A 22,672-nucleotide genomic window follows, 5' to 3' on the forward strand; every position below is an offset into this window, starting at 1 on the left:
CATCCTGGCGGGCTGTATCACCGCCTGGTACGGCAACTGCTCCGCCCTCAACCGTAAGGCTCTCCAGAGGGTAGTGAGGTCTGCACAACGCATCATCGGGGGCAAACTACCTGCCCTCCAGGACACCTACACCACCCGATGTTACAGGAAGGCCATAAAGATCATCAAGGACATCAACCACCCGAGCCACTGCCTGTTCACCCCGCTATCATCCAGAAGGCGAGGTCAGTACAGGTGCATCAAAGCTGGGACCGAGAGACTGAAAAACAGCTTCTATCTCAAGGCCATCAGACTGTTAAACAGCCACCACTAACATTGAGTGGCTGCTGCCAACACACTGACACTGACTCAACTCCAGCCACTTTAATAATGGGAATTGATGGGAAATGATGTAAATATATCACTAGCCACTTTAAACAATGCTACCTTATATAATGTTACTTACCCTACATTATTCATCTCATATGCATACGTATATACTGTACTCTATATCATCGACTGCATCCTTATGTAATACATGTATCACTAGCCACTTTAACTATGCCACTTTGTTTACATACTCATCTCATATGTATATACTGTACTCGATACCATCTACTGTATCTTGCCTATGCTGCTCTGTACCATCACTCATTCATATATCCTTATGTACATATTCTTTATCCCCTTACACTGTGTATAAGACAGTAGTTTAGGAATTGTTAGTTAGATTACTTGTTGGTTATTACTGCATTGTCGGAACTAGAAGCACAAGCATTTCGCTACACTCGCATTAACATCTGCTAACCATGTGTATGTGACAAATACAATTTGATTTGATTTGAATACCTTTTTGCACTATTGGTTAGAGCCTGTAAGTAAGCATCTCACTGTAAGGTCTACATACACCTGTTCTATTCGGCACACATGCCAATGAAACTTTAATTTGAGACTAAGTCAGTGACACAAAAGATACATCTCCTTCAAATGTTGATATTGGCTGCGTTGTCAACCAAACACAATATTACTTTTGTAATATAGTAAATAGCCTAAAGTTAATACTATCTTACAAACAAATGTAACAGCTTTTATTGAACTTTAAAATTAGTAACACATCCATGGTCACATTGAGGTTAGCCTAATGTAACTATAAATGTCAACTTATGTACTCATAGAAAGCGTGCCTGTTCAAGATAGCATGCAAATGTCGCAGGTCTGTAGATATATTCACAATTGCTATAATAATCCGTGCAGAATCTCAAACGACATTGATCACTTGCACCATGTACTTTACATGTAATCTCAACTACAATCCAGGTCATTTGGTTGTGCACAGTGATAACACATTACGTTGTTATATAAATAAACTAAATATCTGACATTGTATTCCCATTTGAACTTTGATGTGCTTTTAAAATGGTTGAAAGCGTAGTTATACCACATTTAGGTGACAACTAAACCAAAAATCAGACATTGTTTTCCCATTGAAATTTGGTTGTGCTTTTTGCATTGTGATAACACATCGGAAATTCACCAAATTTCTGTCTGTCTTTTTGAGTGGGTGAATAAATGTTGAAATGTCATTGATCGATGTCTGAACCAAATGTTACCCACATTTCCACTTTGAAAGGATGTGGTGTGCCCAGTGGGTACAAGATAGTGTTCTGGATCTAATTTACTCCTCAAAACAAATCCTATCCATTGTATCCATGCCAATAGATACAGTTTTAAAGTGGCAATTATAGCCTGATCATCCTTGCACAAATAGAAGTTGCCAGCCCATATTCAACAAAACAGAGTTCTACTTCCACAGCACTGACTTGATCTAGATCTTATTATAACATCCTATTAATAGAGCTGCTGGTTGGTTCTAGGTCACACTCTCATGCTATCATTTCTTACTGTTTCAAATGGCCTGTCTCTGACGATCATGGTCATGACCAGTGGTATCTGGGACATAGTGCCAGGGACGGGGGTCCCTCAGCTGGTTATAACCAACACACTCCATAGACCAATTAGACCCCGGCATCCTAAAGTTCTCTGGTTGCGATGTTGTGTGGTGGGATGGGCAGTTTGAACACTCAGAACAAACAGACTGCACCATGTTGAGTATACACACCTGTTTCATGGTGCATTCCACACCACTGTTCCTGACAGGCTTGTTCCTGTGACAAAGGGAGTTCCACACTCCAGGAGTCATACACTTTTACACTTGATCCCTATGGGTTGAAATCGCAAAGAGCCAATGTGATGCAGAGTTACAGATCCTGAAGGATGAGTTCTGATGTGATGTGTTGGTTCAGACCAAAGTCTTCTATGGAGGAGATAAGAGGTTTAGAATGGAGAAACATGGTTTGTATGGTCAAGGTAGAGCTATCTACCCCCTCTTGGAGTTTACTGGAATTGGTGAAACCTGAAAGGCAGCCAGGAGAACTCAATCAAGTTAACAACTCCATTGTCAGGTTAAAACAGATCTAAAACAGGAGCCATTTGGAGCCATTTTCACAAGTATATGGTGACGTTTCAAAAGTCTTAGTATAAAACTCAACCGGCAACACTTGTAAAAGTTTTACATCGATTCCCACTGCGGTCACATGCCAAAATGTGTGGACTGCTGTCACTTTGGATGAAAGGGTCATAAATTGCGAAATGTTTATGTTTTTGTGTAGTTACCTTTTCAATTTAACTGCACAGGCACATTTAATTGGGAAGGTTTTTGGGAAAGCATTCCCATCTTCCAGAATACCATTTAGGCCTATTGTTAGCTTCGCAACATTTTTTACTGCTCCTTCATTGTTTGAAACCTGGACCTTTTACATCACATTATGAGGCATGTTTTACCTTGCTTCAAAGTAGCCTACGCCCAAAATCCCACCATTAAAACATGGAGGCAATCATCATATGCACTCTCCTGTTCTATTGGTTTTCAAAATCAACTTTCTTTCCTTGTCTAGCAAACAAAGGCATTATCCTAGTCAAATGAGCATCTTATGATAGTTGTGGCATCCTTAGATCTCCCCTATTTTCCTCTCTGTCCATGAAACTGCTTGCATGTGCAGTGCGCATTTCAGAACAGTGTTTTAGTGCAAATTGCATTTTGGAACATTTGCGAGCAATGGGATCTGCCGCGCAGAAATCTCAGCCCACATAGAAGCACGGGATTAAACTTCATTCAACTTTCTAGAGCAGTGGTCACCAACCGGCCGATTGCGATCGACTGGTAAATCTCCAAGGCACTCCTAATCGATCGCCAAACATTTCTGTAAAAAGAAACAAAAGATAATGCCTTGTGTTACTATTTGTGTTGTTGTTATTAGTCTCAGGCTGTTGGCGGTAGATGCACCTGATTCAGCTGCCCTGACAGCTGGGTAGGAGAACTGTTGCCATTTTGATCCATTTAATGGTTCTGGAGGTACAAACTCTACCTTCCCAGCGGGTCCAGAGAGCAAATCAAGTGCACTATAAGCCTACGCTGGCCAATCGGATGGCTCAGATGACCGTGTCTGCAGTAACGTAGCAGACATAAAAGCAAGCTACAGAAAAGTTGATACTGTGAGATTTCAAAACATTTAAAACCATGAATAGAGCGCCTCTCGAGATGGACAGCGGTGTAAGGCGGTGCACAATTGGCCCAGTGTCGTCTTGGTTAGGGAAGGGTCGCCCGGCTGGGATGTCCTTGTCCCATCGCGCTCTAGTGACTCGTTGTGCATCCTTGTGCATGCACGCTGACTTCGGTCACCAGGTGTACGGTGTTTCCTCCGACACATTGGTGTGGCTGGCTTCCGGGTTAAGGGAGCAGTGTATTAAGAATCAGCGTGATTTGGCACTCGACCTTCGCCTCTCCCTAGTCCATTGCAGCAATGGGAGTTGCAACAATGGAACAAGACTAACTACCAATTGGATATCACGAAATTGGGGAGAAAGGGTAAAAAGAGAGACTGTCAACAAATACAGCAAAGAGATGCTGTTTTTACGAGAGAGTTTATGTTAAGTTCTTACTTAGCACTGTCAGCACTTTGTATTCAACACTTTTATGGCAACTGCTTGGCCTCTGATCGCAAGGCCCCACAGAGGGTATTGTGTACGTCCCAGTACATCACTGGGGCCAAGCTTCCTGCCATTCAGGACCTCCATACCAGGGGGTGTCAGAGGAAGGCCCTAAAAAATTGGTACCACATGGCAAGTGGTACCAGACCTCCAAGTCTAGATCCAAAAGTCCTGATCAGGTCAGGTTACACGAGACCACGAGACCACAACCCTACAGATTATCTCTCAACCCCAACAGAGGAGGAGAGATCTAGGGGTCTGAAGATGTGTTTTTATGACCCCTCACACCCCTAGTAAGTCTCAGGCCACAGACAAATTCCTTTGTCCCTTTACTATGGAGAACCAGCCTCAGAACATTAAACATGAAATAAAAAGGGACTTTGGAACAATGGTTTTCGTCAGCCACAATGGTGGTCACATGACGATAGATGGAATATGAAAATGTATGTCATTTTTGTTTTGTTATTAAAGGTTAATAGATTACGTTATTACGAAATCATTGTAACGTGAAGGGTTTCCTGGTATATGCTTGATGTTTGTACATTGTACGTTGTGTGGAAAATGTCCAAATCAAAGGGAATGTTTTGGTAAAGATGAAATGTTAAGTTAGTTGTCTAAAATTGGATTTGAATCAAATCTAGACCTTGCCTCATTAACTTGGTACGCCCAGAGAATTGCCCTAAAGGTGGTTACGCCCACTTCTGACCCAAGGGTATAAAACCTGTGAGTATAGAATTTACAGACAAGACTACGTGATCCATGCTGCAGCCAAGGTCTAAAAAGTCAACGAACCCAGAACGCAACACAAGTTCTAATCAATAGCCTATAATGTGTTTTGTCTATGTGTATCTTTTATCATCATTTTAGCTTTCTAGTAAATAAATATTCAACTAAGATTGGTGTGGTACGAACTCATTGGTGAGACCCGGGTCCGTGCAGATTCACAGGCTATACGATGTTCAGAACGAGATTAGTAGAGGTAACTGGTTAATTAGCGGCTGTTGTGAAATCGATATTCTGATATTCTTTGAGTTAATTTGGGAAATAGAAACTCAATAAAAACTAGTTTTCCCATGGTGCCCCAGGTTAATGAGTTAATAATTGCTTGATCCAGTTAATCACGCAATTAGAAACTTTAACCATTCGATGAACAACAGTCGTCACATTAACTAATACAACGTCACGACATAACCATGCAAGAGATTTTGTTGAAGACAGAATGCATCGGAGTAGGATTTTATTGCATTGACACACACTACTCAGTCCGTACTACCATGGTCAAAACATGTCGATACGACAGTAGCCAAGGCGCTGCTCTGCCTTCTTGAAAACACTCAAAAAGGCAGGTCCTACAGGCCCTAGTTGTCGCAGCTGGTCATGTGGTCAGGTGCCACAAAGAGGGACTTAGGAAATTTGCAATTGGCTCAGAACAGGATAGCACAGCTGGCCCTTAAATGTACATGGAGAGCTGACAATGATATGCATGTCAATCTCTCCTGGCTCAAAGCGGAGGAGAGATTGACTTCGTCACCACTTGTTTTTATATCACCTCTTATAACAACAAGTGGTGATGAAATCACCAAACTTATGGACAAACTTCTCCCCATTTTGGAACATGTCGTATCGACATGTTTTGACCATGGTAGTTTACAATCCAGGCTTACTCCAAGCAGTTTAGTCACCTCAACTTGCCCAGTTTCCACATTATTCATTACAAATGAATGCACCGAGCAGTCTGTTTACACTACTACACTAGCACACAACACTCATGCATACCCACAAGGCATGCCACCAGAGGTCTCTTCACAATCCATAAGTCCAAAACAGACTGTGGGAAGCGCACAGTTCTAAATAGGGCCATGACTACATGGAACTCTATTCCACATCAGGTAACTGATGCAAGCAGTGGAATCAGATTTATTTTAAAACAGCAGCTAATGGGGATTCCTAATAAAACACAAATGAGCGTGTGCACTGAGAGCTGCTTGTAGCCACGTGTGCACATTTTGTTCATATCCTTTGCTAGTTAGTGAGTAATTAGCCCAGTTATAGATCATGTGTAGTCAGCAGTAGGGGAGTGATAGCTTCCTAAAATAGAACAAAAATGTATACATTGAGACATCTTTGAAAACCAAGTCAGTTAAGGGGCATTTTTTTGTCTTAAAAGGGGCCCTGTATTTTGAGACAGGCTTGAATAAGCTAAGTAGCCAATAGGCAGAGGGTAGCAGACTGTCTGGTTCTCATAATAGTGGTGTGTGACTAATAATGCATTTTATTTTGTAAAGTGGTTTCTTGCATCAAACACCACAACATTTTCAGTCACCTCCTTGTTTGAAGGACACGTGGATAAACAGGTTAATGTCAAGCCCTGTTGGCCTCATGGAATGTAGGCCTACATGGAACACCACACATTGGCTGCTACTTTAGGCTGAATGTTAGAACAGCTAATTCCAAGTGAAAATGTTATGGGATTCATTTTCTCCATTGTTTTTTAATGGTAGGCAACCGGTAGGCTTTCTCCTTGACTAAACTAGGCTCGTAAAATAACATTTTATTTTATTCCAGTTTGTTATTAAAGCAAATGAAACTTCACATGTTCATGACGGGATTTCTGCAACAATAACTAAATAAATACTGTGAAGTAGGTACCAGCGTCAAACGCCCACCTTCCTGAAACTAGTTACATTTCTCCTTTTCTAAAATATCCTCTTTGATATTGTGGGAGAAATGTCTGTGATTTCAATCTGCCGTTTATTCTATCCCACTCTCTCTTTTTGTGGGGAGGAAATGTCAAGTATTTCCTGAAGCTGGTGTGTGCGGTTGTCAAGGAGAGGTACCTTGAATTCTCTTGATTTTCTGCCATTATTCTGAGTAATTTCTTCTTTACAGTTTTTTAAATAGCTTTTGTTCAATTTTCACAAGTACACTATATAATAAACTCTCACTGTCCTCTCACTGTCAACTGCGTTTATTTTCAGCAAACTTAACGTGTGTAAATATTTGTATGAACATAAGATTCAACAGCTGAGACAAACTGAACATGTTCCACAGACATGTGACTAACATAAATGGAATAATGTGTCCCTGAACAAAGGGGGGTCAAAATCTCCTCCTCATGGACCGCACCAGGATTTGCCAGTTCTTGCTGTGAGATGTTACCCCACTCTTCCACTAAGGCATCGGACATTTCTGGAGGGAATGGCCCTTGCTCTCACCCTCCGATCCAACAGGTCCCAGACGTGCTCAATGGGATTGCGATCCTGGCTCTTCGCTGGCCATGGCAGGACACTGACATTCCTGTCTTGCAGGAAATCACGCAGAGAACGAGCAGTATGGCTGGTGGCATTGTCATGTTGGAGGGTCATGTCAGGATGAGCCTGCAGGAAGGGTACCACATGAGGGAGGAGGATGTCTTTCCTGTAACGCACAGCATTGAGATTGCCTGCAATGACAAGCTCAGTCCGATGATGCTGTGACACACCGCCCCAGACCATGACGGAACCTCCACCTCAATCCCGCTCCAGAATACAGGCCTCGGTGTAAAACACATTCCTTGGACGATTAACGTGAATCCGACCATCACCAGTGGTGAGACAAAACCGCAACTCGTCAATGAAGAGCACTTTTTGCCAGTCCTGTCTGGTCCAGCGATGGTGGGTTTGTTCCCATAGGCAATGTTGTTGCCCTCAGTCCTGCCTCTCTCAGCCTATTGTGGACAGTCTGAGCACTGATGGAGGGATTGTGCGATCCTGGTGTAACTCGGGCAATTGTTGCCAACCTGTACCTGTCCCGCAGGTGTGATGTTCGAATGTACTGATCCTGTGCAGGTGTTACACAAGGTCTGCCACTGCGAGGACGTTCAACTGTCTGTCCTGTAGCGCTATCTTAGGCATCTCACAGTACAGACAATGCAATTTATTGCCCTGGCCACATCTGCAGTCCTCATGCCTCCTTGCAGCACACCTGGGCATCTTTTTTTGGTGTATTTCAGAGTCAGTAGAAAGGCCTCTTTAGTGTCCTAACTTTCCATAACTGTGACCTTAATTGTCTACCGTCTGTAGGCTGTTAGTGTCTTAACGACCGTTCCACAGGTGCATGTTCATTAATTGTTTATGGTTCATTGAACAAGCATGGGAAACAGTGTTTAAACCTTTTACAGTGAAGATCTGTTTAGTTATTTGGATTTTTTCGAATTATCTTTGAACGACAGGGCCCTGAAAAAATAACGTTTATTTTTTTTTGCTGAGTTTATACACAAAAGTGGTTATTTCAGCAACACCTGTTGCTGAGTTGTATGAAATCGAGCACACAGCCATGCAATCTCCATAGACAAATATTGGCAGTAGAATGGCCTTCCTGAAGAGCTCAGAGACTTTCAACGTGGCACTGTCATAGGATGCCCTATAACAGGGGCTGAGTCACTGTCTTACTGGTGCTCTTCCATTGGAGGGGTTCAGCATGGTAAGTTGGTGGTTGAAGGTTGAAGATATCCCTCTAGTGGTGTGGGGGCTGTGCTGTGGCAAAGTGGGTGGGGTTATATCCTGCCTGTTTGGCCCTGTCCGAGGGTATCGTTGGATGGGGCCACAGTGTCTCCTGACCACTCCTGTCTCAGCCTCCAGTATTTATGCTGCAGTAGTTGATGTGTCGGTGGGGCTATGGCCAGTCTGTTATATCTGAAGTATTTCTTCTGTCTTATCGGAGTCCTGTGTGAATTTAAGTATGCTCTCTCTCTCTTTCTTTCTTTTTTTATCTCTCTCTCTCAGAGGACCTGAGCCCTAGGACCATGCCTCAGGCCTACCTGGCCTGATGACTCCTTGCTGTCCCCAGTCCACCTGGTCATGCTGCTGCTCCAGTTTCAACAGTTCTGCTTGCGGCTATGGAATCCTGACCTGTTGACCGGACGTGCTACCTGTCCCAGACCTGCTGTTTTCAACTCTCTAGAGACAGCAGGAGCGGTAGAGATACTCTGAATGATCGGCTATGAAAAGTCAACTGACATTTACTCCTGAGGTGCTGACTTGCTGCACACTCGACAACTACTGTGATGATTATTATTTGACCATGCTGGTCATTTATGAACATTTGAACATCTTGGCCATGTTCTGTTATAATCTCCACCCGGCACAGCCAGAAGAGGACTGGCCACCCCTCATAGCCTGGTTCCTCTCTAGGTTTCTTCCTAGGTTTTGGCCTTCCTATGGAGTTTTTCCTAGCCACCATGCTTCAACACCTGCATTGCTTGTTGTTTGGGGTTTTAGGCTGGGTTTCTGTACAGCACTTTGAGATATCAGCTTTGAGATATCAAATATACATTTGATTCTGATTTGATGCCACCTTTCCAACAAGTCAGTTAGTCGAATTTCTGCCCTGCTAGAACTGCCCAAGACATCTGCAAGTGCTGTTATTGTGAAGTGGAAACGTCTAGGAGCAACAACGACTCAGCCGCGAAGTGGTAGGCCATAAAAGCTTACAGAATGGGACCACCGATTGCTGAAGCGTGTAAAATTGGTCTGTACTCTGTTGCAACACTTACTACTGGGTGCCTCTGAAAGCAACGTCAGCACAAGAACTGTTCGTCCGGAGCTTCATGAAATGGGTTTCCATGCACAATGCCAAGCGTCGGCTGGAGTGGTGTAAAGCTCACCGCCATTGGACACTGGAGCAGTGGAAACGTATTCTCTAGACTGAAGCTTCACCATCTGGCGGTCCGACAGACGAATCTGGGTTTGGGAGATGCCAGGAGAATGCTACCTGCCCAAATGCCTAGTGCCAACAGTAAAGTTTGGTGGAGGAGGAATAATGGTCTGGGGCTGTTTTTCATAGTTCAGGCTAGGCCTCTTAGTTCCAGTGAATGGAACTCTTAATGCTACAGCATACAATGACATTCTAGAAGATTCTGTGCTTGACTGGCCTGAACGAAGCCCTGACCTCAACCCCATCGAACACCTTTGGGATGAATTGGAATGCCGACTGTGAGCCAGACCTAATCGCCCAACATCAGCACCCGACCTCACTAATGCTCGTGGCTGAAGAGAAGCAAGTCCCCACAGCAATGTTCCAACATCTACTGGCAATCCTTCTCGGAAGAGTGGAGGCTATTATAGTAGCAAAAGGAGGACTAACTTCATATTGATGCCTATGATTCTGGAATGAGATGTTCGATAAACGGGTGTCCACTTTCCTTTGGTCATGTAGTGTATGTGGTACATTTTCACTACAAAACTCATAACGGATCATCCAAAAGGCTGTTTCAAAACCCTAAGCTCATTTTCAATTGACTAAGTACAACACAAAAATCGTCACTTTTTTACCAAACTTAAATCAGTGTTCCATCTACAATTACATGTTTCTCATTGCAATATATGTATAAAGTCATAATGCAGTGCTCACAATCTTTTCGATAAGATTCTCTTTTCTTTTGTTAACATACATCTGACTGCCTCCTGAGTGGAACTGCGGTGTAAGGCACTGCATCACAGTTTTGCAGTGTCACTACAGCCTGGGGTTCAATCCTGTATCACAACAGGCCGTGACCGGGGAGTCCAATAGGGTTGCGCACAATTGGCCCAGCGTCGTCCGGGTTAGGGGAGGGTTTGGCCGGGGTCATCGTGCTCTAGCAACTCCTTGTGGCAGGCCGGGCGCCTACAGACTGACTACAGTCATCAGTTGAACGGTGTTTCCTCCGACACATTGGTGCAACATTTAAAAAGAATGTGGCCTTCCCTGGTCAGTATTGATAATATTTGCTGCCATAGATTTTTAGACACAGCTATGGACAACTGCTAAAGTGATGCTAGAGCGTTAAACAACATTGCTGCCCAGAATTTAGCTGTAGCTAAACAAAGGAGACGCATTCACAAAAATAAATGTGAAATCTTAAAGAGATGGCAGGGCTAAGGCTTAAGAGGGTGTGAACAATTCTGAATGGGTGTACACAAAGAAGAGCTCTCTCGCTAGTGTAAAATTCTCTACAAAATCTTTCAGCTACTTTTTCTCAAAAGTTGGGTTACAAGTTGATCAACTTTTAACGTAGCATAACTTCGCCCAACTACAGTGTATGATATATCAGTTTGAAACTAAGTCTGTACTTTTTTTAAATGCTTTTAAAAAGTTTGGGAAGAGAAGCCCAGATAGACTGTTGGTAGTTCGGTGAGCTTTGTCATGAAACAACTGTAGTTACATTCACACTCAGTAAAAAAAAACTAAAAGTGTTTTAATGTTTACATATAACAATAGAAAAGGGGCCAAGAATAAAAACAAATATGATGCTAAGTATATTACAATGTTCACAGTGCCTTTATGTGTAAGCCTCTGAGCATCTGGTTGCCAGGTGTGTGGATCCTGCCTGTCAAGCCTGCGTACTGGTGGCGGCTATGGGAGAGTAACGAGAAACACAACACCTTCACACTGCTTGTTTATGTGCAGTCCAGAGGCACAAAGTACATTCCCACCCAACCCCATCCGTTTAACTAGCGGTGGTGACCTGGTCACGCTGGCAATATGGACACATGTATGAACACATACGTTTGAGGAATTGTGAAATCAAATGGACAGTGTCGTATTCTGTGCAGTTCTATTTTTAACATGTAGACTCTAGGTAGACAGCAGTACAGAGCAATGTCCACATTCCTGGGCAATGCAGGAAGAAAGCCAACATTCCACACACCTTGACAGAAGAGAAGGAAACGGACTTTGATACTATAAATATTCTCAAAATGACATCTAGTGGTACAGCAACCAGAGAAAAGATCCTTTCTTTAGCCCTCAGCTAGAGATCCATCTACCCAATCCATTCTAAACTCTCTGATTAACACAACAAGATTGTAAATTCCCCCTCCAGCTCCTTTAACCACCTGCAGAAAGTCACACATTCCCAGCACAACTCAATAACAACCCACAGCTTGCTGTACAGGACCAAGAGGACAATGGCCACAATACAAGGGTATGAAAAAGAGGATATGATCAAGTACAGCACATGATGTAAATCAGAAGACCAGTCCAGACCTGTCTGATGCTGCTCTGCTAAGTCTACTAAATCTGATAACAATACCCCAGTCAGTGGTTTATCTGGAGCCTGAGTCAGTGGGGCATCTGTCTGTAGAGGGCATGGGCCTGCTGGGTGGTTGGTACTAAGCTTCTAAGCTAACCAACCCACTGCCCTGACCCAGCAGGGTGTGTGAAAGATAGGGCACACATCTGGGTAGAACCTCAGAATTGCCTTAGTAGTGAACCAGGACACAGACTAATAGATACTCTGTCCAGGGAGTGGCAAAGGCTCGGACTGGACACCCTTCTCACATTTAGTCAGTAGATTTGAGTGATTTTTTCCAGGCTTTTATTCGGACTCTTGCTGAAGCCCTGTGTGCAGCAGGCATTGGGCACCAGAATAACAAACCCTCTGGTGACTGACATGGATATGTGCCACCAGTCTAATAAAAAATAAAAAGAAGCTGTGATCTTCACTTCCTCTTCACACGAGGAAGCAAAAAAACTCACCATTCAATTTCACTTCCATTTTAGACCATGTATTATGAGTCAGCAGGATCCTTGAATTAGTGATGATGTCCCTGTATCTCTCCACAACAAATGGACCTGATTAGGACCTAATCACCAGTAATAAAAAGTGGATAGTAAAATGTTGGTGAATCTTGTCATATACAGTAACTGCTGGAGAGAAGGAAAAGAGTAGGAATGACAGGAGTGCTACTCTGGTAGCCTACCAGAGAGACAGTAGAAAGACCTGCTACATAGGAACATGTGACAAGTGTGTCGGGTTTAAAAGGTTATATATATATGAACAGAGCATAGAGTATTGACCAAAAGTCCATCAAATCCTAATAAAAACCATGACAATATGCTTCTCTTGTAACTACTGCAGTTTAACCTGAACCAAAAATTCATGTCATGAGATTGTAGACAACTGCAAACCGGGCCTTCACTTGTTATTGCTACAACATATGGCCATGGGGTTGTAATCTTTGAGCCATTGTCCTTCCCCCCCAGCTCGCCTTTGTTTGGAGTCAAAGGGGGAGGTGGGTATGGGATTACATACACCAAACACACACAGGACAGCGTCATCAAGCCTCTCCACTGAAGACGGCTCCTCACAGTTTTATTTCACCTTTTTTTAACCAGGTAGGCCAGTTGAGAACAAGTTCTCATTTTCAACTGACCTGGCCAAGATAAAGCAAAGCAGTGCGACACAAACACAGAGTTACACATGGGATAAACAAACGTACAGTCAATAACACAATAGAAAAATCTGTATACAGTGTGTGCAAATGAAGTAAGGAGGTTATGCAATAAATAGGCCATAGTGGCCAAGTAATGACAATTTAGCAATTAACACTGGAGTGATAGATGTGCAGATGAGGATGTGCAAGTAGAAATAGTGGTGTGCAAAAGAGCAGAAAAACAGAAACGGGATGAGGTAGGTAGTTGGTTGGATGGACTATTTACAGATGGGCTGTGTACAGCTGCAGCGATCAGTAAGTTGCCTGACAGCTGATGTTTAAAGTTAGTGAGGGAGATATGTCTCCGACTTCAGTGATTTTTGCAATGGGTTCCAGTCATTGGCAGCAGAGAATTGGAAGAAAAGGCGGCCAAAGGAGGTCTTGGCTTTTGGGATGACCAGTAAAATATACCTGCTGGAGCGCGTGCTACGAGTGGGTGTTGCTATGGTGAGCAGTGAGCTGAGATAAGGCGGAGCTTTCCCTAGCAGAGAGTTATAGATGACCTGGAGGCAGTGGATTTGGCAATGAATATGTAGCGAGGGCCAGCCAACGAGTGCATACAGGTCGCAGTGGTGGGTAGTATATGGGGCTTTGGTATAAAAAAATATAAAAACAGATGGCACTGTGATAGACACCTGGCATACAGAGAGAAACGTGTCACCCTCTCTGTGACGTGACTGTGGAACAATGTCGTGACTTCAGAAATTATTCACACCACTTTAGTTTTTCCTCATTTTGTTGTGTTACAGCATTTAAAATGTATCACATTGACACTGTGTCACTGATTTACACACAATACCTCATAATGTCAAAGTGGAATTTTGCTTGTAGATTTTTTATTTTATTCATAAAAAAATGTAAAGCTGAAATGTCTTGAGTCAATAAGTATTCAACCCCTTTGTTATGGCAAGCCAGCTGTGCAAAGCTCTTAGAGACTTACCCAAAAAGACTGTAATCGCCACCAAAGGTGCTTCTACAAAGTAGGACTCAGGGGTGTGAATACTTATGTAAATGACACGTGCATTTCATTTCAATACATTTGCAAAATTTCTAAAAGCATGTTTTTACTTTGTCATTATGAGGTAGTGTGTGTAAATGGATGAGAACAAAAACCTATTGAATCGATTTTGAATTCAAGTAGTAGCCCAACAAAAATGTGGAATAAGTCAAGGGGATGAATAATTTCTGAAGGCACTGCAGTACTGTGCTTACTGGTTTCCTAACTGAGGGGCAGGCATCCCTGCTGACGAATGCCAAACATGAGAAAACCCACTCAGTATGGGGCTGTACAGCCATGCTTCACATTCCCAGGTGAGACAAGTGTGGAAGGTAAACACTACTTCTCTTAATGACAACTAAATACTTAAACAGTATTTAGTCATCAACTGGATATACAGGTCCAGAAACAGAGTCAACCCTTCCTGACACACACAGTTCAGTTCAATGGAAGGGTAGTGATAGAGTTTGATAGATTGCTGAAAAATTGTGTTTAGAAACTTATGATAAAAGCAGCACAGAGCATGTGCAGTGCAGTTTTCAACCTGTAAGAAAAAAAGTGTTACCCACACTTCCTCATTAGGAACTGGCCTTTTCCAACAGGCCATTCACAAATTCTCTCATATACAGACTCACAGTCATCAGCATTCAGCAGAGTCCACTGATATGTGGAATCTATTACTGGCAGCACCTTGGTTGAAAAGGTTAAAAAGGCAAGATAAATTAAGTACTTACATCGTAGGCCTCCCTGCGCAGCCCCTCACTGCTCCTCAGCCAGCAGCGACTCAGCTCACTCAGCTCCACGATGGGCTGAACCTTTAACCTCACAGAGTCCCCAGACTGACGGATCTTCTCCACGATCTCGTCCCGGCTCTTATTCTCCACGTTGTGCCCATTGATCTCCACTAACCTGTCTCCAGGCACCAGGCCCAGCGCCAGGTCCTTGGTCCCGGCTCCAGGCTCAGCAAAGTGGACCACCCTCCGGTAGACCCCACCGTCAGACCTCCGGTCCAACATGGTGGTGCGGCGCAAGGAGAAACCAAAGTCTCCTGTGTTGCGGCGCTGCAGCTCCAGTTCCCTGGGCTCAGGCATAGGTGGAGCCATGACGCCAGGCAGTCGCAGATCTGCAGGGAAGGTCTTCTCCACCACTTCTGGGATGTGAACCCTCTTCCCAGCCCTGCTGCGGACCTGGGGATGCTGCTGTGAACCCGGTCTGTGGTAGGTGTCAAACACCTTGTCCTCTAACTGGGGAGATGGTTGAGTTGAGCTTGGTGTGGAAGCCTCAGATGCACTCTCCTCTTTGCTCCTCTGGGAGAAGGGCTTCATGATCTGGTCCACCTGGGAGTTCTGCTTGGCCAGACCACCGAACTTGGCCGCCCGCTCCTTCACAGAGATGCGATGGGGGTCCTGTCCCCCCTCCCCCTTGATGTCATCGCTGGAGCTGGCTGCACTCACCTGGCCCAGGTCCAGGACCATGCTGCCACGGTTACTGAAGCGATCAGCATCTAGATCAGTAAGACTGAGCTCTGTGTTGCTGGCCACCTTGATAGGGATGGGGCTGGAGATCTCCAGCTTGACCTTGGAGTCCCTCTTAGAGCCTCCTCGGTGGAGGTTGAAGAAGCCCCGCCTCTGGCTCATCTCGTCCAGGCTCGTCAGCTCTGCCTGGGACATCCTCTCCTTTTTGTCCTTCCTGTCTTTTTTCTCCTTCTTCCTCTCATCCTTGTCTTTCTTAATTAGATGGAACATATTTGGCTCCAGATAGCAACCCCCACAAGGTTGGTTTGTGTCAGTTTACACCAGGGGAGGTTCCATACACAAGTGAAGTATCAGTTCACGCTTTTGACCCAGGTCATGGAAACATCTGGGTGACACTTTGAAATGTAATCAACAGAGGGGCCATGAGGAGAGAAGAGACAATCAAGTAAGTACTTGGCCAGGCCATTATAATCCAACAATCATCCAATACAATGGCAATGAGATATCCTTACAGATCATGCCCATGGCTAGAGACGATGACTCATCACAGAGAGATATTTGTTACCCGGGAATGTCTAGGCTCATTTAAAGTAGCTGTCCAGATTTCTATGAAATATGACCTATAATTACAATACGAGTGAAATAGTTATTCCCAATTTCTTTATTAAGAATGTTAACGGCCTAGTGCTGGCAAAATCAGGATTGTCCTGTGTTTTATATACAGTATATCCACACTATGAGGTTGGAATGATACAGTGAACATGTGAAAATTGTGATCATGCCCTTTTAGTGTAAGAGCTGTTTGAAATGACTACATAAAATTTCTGCCAGTCTTTGTGGGATGCAATTGTGGTCTACCAGGTGACATCATGTAATCTAAATTGTAATCTACGTAATCCCCATAAGTAATCTTTTAGCATAACAGGGCCATAAACAATAACTAAACACCAATAAACACCAAAGTAAACATCTTTCTTGTAAAAATGTGTTAAATTACTGAGGTGTAGTCACTTTTGAGAACATAAGCTACACAGTACAAATATGATACAAATATTTTATATGTATTTCCTATTGAACAAAACTGTATGAATAAGGATTGAAGTGATTTAAGCTTTCTAAATATAATCAAATTATAAAATGGCCAAGTGTAAGATTTCACCTTCCTTATAAATGTAAAATGCATATTTGCATATTTTCTAAAGGTCTCTCTTGATCAGAATGTCTGCCCCAACTGTTTTGAACGTCACACTGAGCTCTGGCTTGGCTTCCTGAACTTGTTAAAAAACAATTTCTGTTTGTCATAGAGAGACAATATTAATATGAGATAAAAGGAGAGTTCCTTTTCTCATATTGATATTGTCTATGACAAACAGAAATTGTTTTTGGTTTAAAATCTATTAATTATTTTAGATGACTTTGATCAAGTTGGCTATAAAATGGACCTGCTAGTGATGAAACCTGCTGCGCTACCATGTAAGGATTGCAGACGTGTGCTTTGTCAGTCGCATCTTTAATGCAATGGCAAAATGTAGCATTCCACCTAACTGGGCATACCCAAAAATAACAGCTATTCATGTGTAATTACATGGTTCTGACATGCAAAAACATCTGGGAGATGAAGAAATGATCAGAAGACAGGAGTTACATAGTTCAGAATACACAATATCAAGTATACATTAAAAAAAATATATTGATATATATATCAAAGTTATCAAACTTGGTTACACAATTGTTCTTTATTAAAGAAGGTGCAAAAATAGAAACAAGCTGAACTATTTACAAAATGGCATTTGTTTTACATCCCAGGTGTAAATTATTAGATTTCACTTTCACCATTCTTGTGCATGTTGTGATAGTCTTTGAAACAGTCCCTCTCTGCCAGGAAACAAAAAGCAACCTGGCATTTCGAACAGAAGATCTGGCATATCCCCATTTTTCCCTCCTGTGTTTTGTTCAATGCTTGCAGTTCTTCCTTTTGGCATGTGTGTTGGATAGTGGCGCTCACCTTGAGTGTGGGGGGGGAGTCTTGTGATGGTTGCGAGGTTGCTTTGGGCCTCCAATTCAGCCATTTCCAACACCAGCTGCTCTCAGAAGGCCGACCGGGAGACGGGTTTGACCTTTTGCTTTGGCCATCTGCTTGTAGAGAATGAAAACACTTACTGTGGCAATGTCCACAAAGTGGTCAAAAAAAGTCTTACCACTTTGTGGTCTCGTGGAGGACCTGGTAGTAGCCTATCAGAGCATCAGATAGGTCGACACCTCCCATGATGGCATTGTAGTCCTTCACAGAAATAGGGACATTCTTCCTCACCCATGCCCCATTGGCAATTCCCCCCCTCCTTGAGACATGGTTGTTATTGAATGCCTTATGCTGTGTGGTGAGCATAATTACTCTTCTAGTGTCCTTCCATTTCACAAAAAGCAGCTTGTTAGTCCTGATCCGACATAGGGTCCCCCTCTCCACTGTCTTTGTCATGTCGTTTACCTTGGTCTTGGGGGAAAAGATTCTGTTCGGACGAATGGTGCCACAGGCTCTTATGTTCTTGTTCAGGAGGTCTATGAAAAGTATGGAACTAGTATACAAATGATCCACAAAGAGCTTGTACCCACTGCCAAGTCAGGGGAAGTCCATCAGCATGACAGAGTCATAACTAAGGCCCTTAGTTATGTGGGTGTTATCGCCTTGCCTTCATAAATGAAAGAGTTCCATGTGTAGACGGAGGCTGAATCGGCAAGCACAAAGAGCTTGTAGCCAACTTGACTTATTTGTCATATATTGTTTCAAGCCAAATGGAGCCTTTGAGGCAACCATGCACTCATCTATAGATAGATTTTGGGCAGGCTGGAAGTAAGTTTTGCATGCTTCCACCATGTCATGATAAAGGGGCTTGTCTCTTGCAAGACGATCATTCCCTGCAGCCCCCTTCTTCGAGACATTCCCTGATCCTTTTGTGGGTCACTCATGTGAAGAGTACGGTTGATGGTCAAGAATCGGTTTTCGCTCATGATGGAGCTGGGAAACTTGAACCGATAGAGTGGGGACTCTAGTTGTCAACTAGTCTTGATACATTTACCAGTCCCATGTAAATCACCAAGGAAATGTAGTTGATCATGTCACCCATGGTGACAGGTTTCCAGGACATCTTCCTTCCCCCTGCAGCTTCATGTCCCCATACTTGTTATTACTAATTAGCATCCCCAGTACAGAGGTGGTAAAGTAGAGCTGAAACATCTGTATGTTTCATCACTAAACTTTATCTGTACAGTGACTCACAAAGAAGGTCTGAAGAACACACACAATGCAAAGAGTAACACTTTGGAGACAAATGCAGAGGTGAGAACCACAAATAAACAAGAGCCATGAGAGTTTAGTGTCCTCTCCAAAGTTACCAGGATGAAACTTAGAACATCAAACAGTGAACTAATATGTAACATAGACAATAACTACTTTGGAATTATAGAACATTGAAATGACTTGTTACATAGGCCTATGTAAACTAAATCCAAAGCACAAAAAGTAGACAACTTATAAAAAAATGAAATACATATAGTAAATTAGCTATACAAAGTCATGAAAATAATTTGCTTACAGATCTAAAAGTGGATCCTTCTCGAAAGCAATCTTCGTCGGCCAAGTCCAAATCCTCATTGTTGTTCAAATCGCTCCCCTGATCCGAGTCCGACTCCAGTATTTTATTCAAAGCTTCTATGTCTGTGTACTTACCGTAATTGCTGGACTATTAAGCACACCTGAATATAAACCGCACCCACTGAATTATTAAAAAAGATGTATTTTGTACATAAATAAGCCACACGTCTATAAGCCGCAGGTGCCTACCGGTACATTGAAACAAATGAACTTTACACAGCCTTTAAACGAAACACGGCTTGTAACAAAAATTAAAACAGTAGCCTACCAAGAAAGTCATTGGTCACTATCTTCCTCCTCCTGTGCACTGAAACCACTGAAGTCATCTCCTTCGGTGTCGGAGTTGAATAGCCTCAGAATTGCTTCATCCGATGTTGGATCGTTTTCATTGTCACTCTCGTCAATTTCATCCGGAGGCAAATACCCTGCTGAGCTCATGCTGCCCCTTCAACACGCAGCAGTCCAGCCTTTCGAAACCCGTTGATGATAGTGGATTTTTTGACAATGCTCCACGCTGTCAGGACCCACTGGCAGACTTGACCATAAGATGCTCTTCGCCTGCGGCCCGTTTTAGTGAAGGATTTCTCCCCACTTGTTATCCAAGCCTCCCACTGAACAAGGAGCGCCACCTTAAATGCACGATTTACACTGATGTCGAGTGGCTGCAAATACTTTGGGCCATCTGCTTTTCTTCCCTCTGAAAGCTTTTGTTGTCTTTCTGCACTGAGTCAGTTCCTCACGCTGCTTTCCAACGTCTTATCATCGACTCATTAAGGCCAAGCTCCTGTGCAGCAGCTCTATTTCCTTTTCCAACAGCCAGATCGATCGCCTTCAACTTGAAAGCTGCATCATATGCATTTCGTGTTTTTCCATGATGAGGGTGACAAAATTACTACCGTAATCAGAATGATGGGAAGTTTGAGCGCGCTCGATTTACGTCACATTATGTGACGGTGCTCAGTTTTTTGGCGGCATGAATCTTGTGAAAGCGGTAAAAATCCATAAATTAGCCGCGTCATTGTATAAACCGCGAGGTTCAAAGCGTGGGGAAAAAGTAGCGGCTTATAGTCTGGATATTATGGTATTCATAGCTGCCTTCTTTTTAGCTTCCTGTTTAATATTCTTAGTTTTTACCTTTTTATTCCCCCGCGAGAAGCCATCTTTTATGCTAAAGCGATGAAATTAAAGCGATGAAATCTGTTTACAATGTAATGTAGTGTGCTCGGTGCGTCTCATCTCTGAGCCAGGTAGCAATAGTTTGCATTACGCATAAAGGTTCTAAGCCTTGCTTTGTTCCACCCAGGTCAACTGTATATCCCTGGAAAGCTTTTCTCATTGGCTACAAGACTGTCAAGGTGCCATAGTAGCCAATCCCCTGTGTAATGGATGCCTACAGATTTGCAAAGAGTCATTCGGTGGACACTCGATGTTGCCATTAAGTCATACATCATCAGATAACATTGGCAATATGCTAGATTTGTTTCTACCAACCTAATGATTACCCCCATGTAGCTTTAGCTCAAACACAGACCAAATTGAAGCTTACCTTGTAAGATGTTTACTGTTTAGTGAAAACTTTGTGTAAAATAAACATTTTGACCCTCGGGGCTGGTGATCAATAACAGTGGGTCACAGACAGACAAATAAGACATCCTCATGATCTGTGGAGTCCCGGCTTTCAGTGTGTATGACTGTATTCGGTGTTTATTCTGTTTATGCTCACAACACTAACCGGAATGTAGGTCTCAGCTCACTTTAAATGAGGTCATCGGCTCGGCCTCCCCTTATAAATTAGTATGTCCATACATGGTAGTAAGTCACAAAGATTTGAAGGTACAGATCAATAGCCAAGATACTTATCTGCAAAAGCAGGGTGCCTGCGGAAAGCTAGGGGCTGCCGTTCTCATACTAGACTATATTGAATAGGGTCCCCAAATATGGGGACTTTATATTTAAGAGGTTAATGAACAGTCGGAAGAGAGAATGAAATTGTAGGAGAGACACCCATCTTTAAGTGGTGTCAGAGTTCACGTCATACATCAGAAAAAATTATACCCACAGACAGACAATGAGCAGAGAGGAAGAGGCTAAGCGAAAGAAACGACCAAAAGGTTCATGGCTAGAATGAATCCAGCTTTTGTGAATTTATCATCAGATTTCACTTTAATTAACCACGCAGGTTATTTTTATTTTTTTATTTTACCTTTATTTTACTAGGCAAGTCAGTTAAGAACAAATTCTTATTTTCAATGACGGCCTAGGAACAGCGGGTTAACTGCCTGTTCAGGGGCAGAACGACAGATGTACCTTGTCAGCTCGGGGGTTTGAACTTGCAATCTTCCGGTTACTAGTCCAACGCTCTAACCACTAGGCTACACTGCCGCCACAGGTTAGAATAATTAGGTTAATGTTAGGAAAAAGGCCAAAACACAAACAATAGAATAAACTTTTGACGTTATTTTGATACAAGCTGGATCCCTTCTAGCCATGAGAGGCCCAACATCCCCCCCCCAATGCAGCGGTTTTAATATTAATATCAATTAATTTCCCAGTAACAATTTAGTGCCTAACTAATATATTTCCATTAAAATTGGCTAAGAAATTTAGCCAAAAACTCTTTCTCAAGTGAAAATTTGACTAGGACTGTCTGGGAGTGGTCTGCGTGGGGAGGAGAAAACTGAAAACAAATTTTTATTGGCAGAGGGGGTTGGAACTCTTTCTTTTTGGTCTACTAACCAATTTACCGCATGGTGATGTCACCATGGAAAGCCGAAACTCCCGCCCATGCAAACCTGCAGTTTAGAAGGTCCTGTGTAGATTTTATTTTCAACCAGCAACTATCAGGAAATAACACTAATCAATGTTTTTCCAATCGGCTGTTGTACAACATGATACAAAACATAGGAAAACAGAATTTTGACTGCACTTGGCCTTTAAACTGTCAGGCCCTGGGAGTGGGTCAGCTTTACACAGCAATGCATTTCAATGTGTCAATTAACTTAGTCACCAAGGGCTAGGTAGAAGCAACCAGACACCATTGTTGTAGTGAAGGTATCAAATGTGTTGGAGGCTGACTTTCATTAAATAACAATGTTGCTTCTTTTCTGTCAGTAAACTGTTCAAAACCACTACACTTACAAGTGATGCTCCACAATTTCAGGCAGATTACTGTGGGGTTTCCAAAACAAGTTGGTATGCTGATATGACTTTTGTAAGTTTCTATTGACGTGACACAAGTAATGTTCTTTCCAAGTTGTAAGTGGGAGGGGAAAGAGAGTGTGTCCCTGTTGAC

The 22,672-nt window shown here is 43.0% G+C and overlaps 1 protein-coding gene across 4 annotated transcripts in view; it reads right to left on the reverse strand.

Annotated features, from left to right (window-relative positions):
* LOC135550489 (unconventional myosin-XVIIIa-like) overlaps positions 1-22,672 on the reverse strand; it is a 114,656-nt gene that overhangs the window by 90,610 nt on the left and 1,374 nt on the right. For all 4 annotated transcript variants that reach the window (XM_064981363.1, XM_064981361.1, XM_064981362.1 and 1 more), the window contains exon 2: positions 14,991-16,126. In XM_064981363.1, coding sequence (XP_064837435.1) covers positions 14,991-16,001 — 1,011 coding nt within the window. In that variant the 5' untranslated portion in view covers positions 16,002-16,126. The remainder of the gene's footprint in view (positions 1-14,990; positions 16,127-22,672) is intronic.

The sequence above is a fragment of the Oncorhynchus masou genome, chromosome 12, assembly GCF_036934945.1.
Source record: "Oncorhynchus masou masou isolate Uvic2021 chromosome 12, UVic_Omas_1.1, whole genome shotgun sequence".
Taxonomy (NCBI): Eukaryota; Metazoa; Chordata; class Actinopteri; order Salmoniformes; family Salmonidae; genus Oncorhynchus; species Oncorhynchus masou.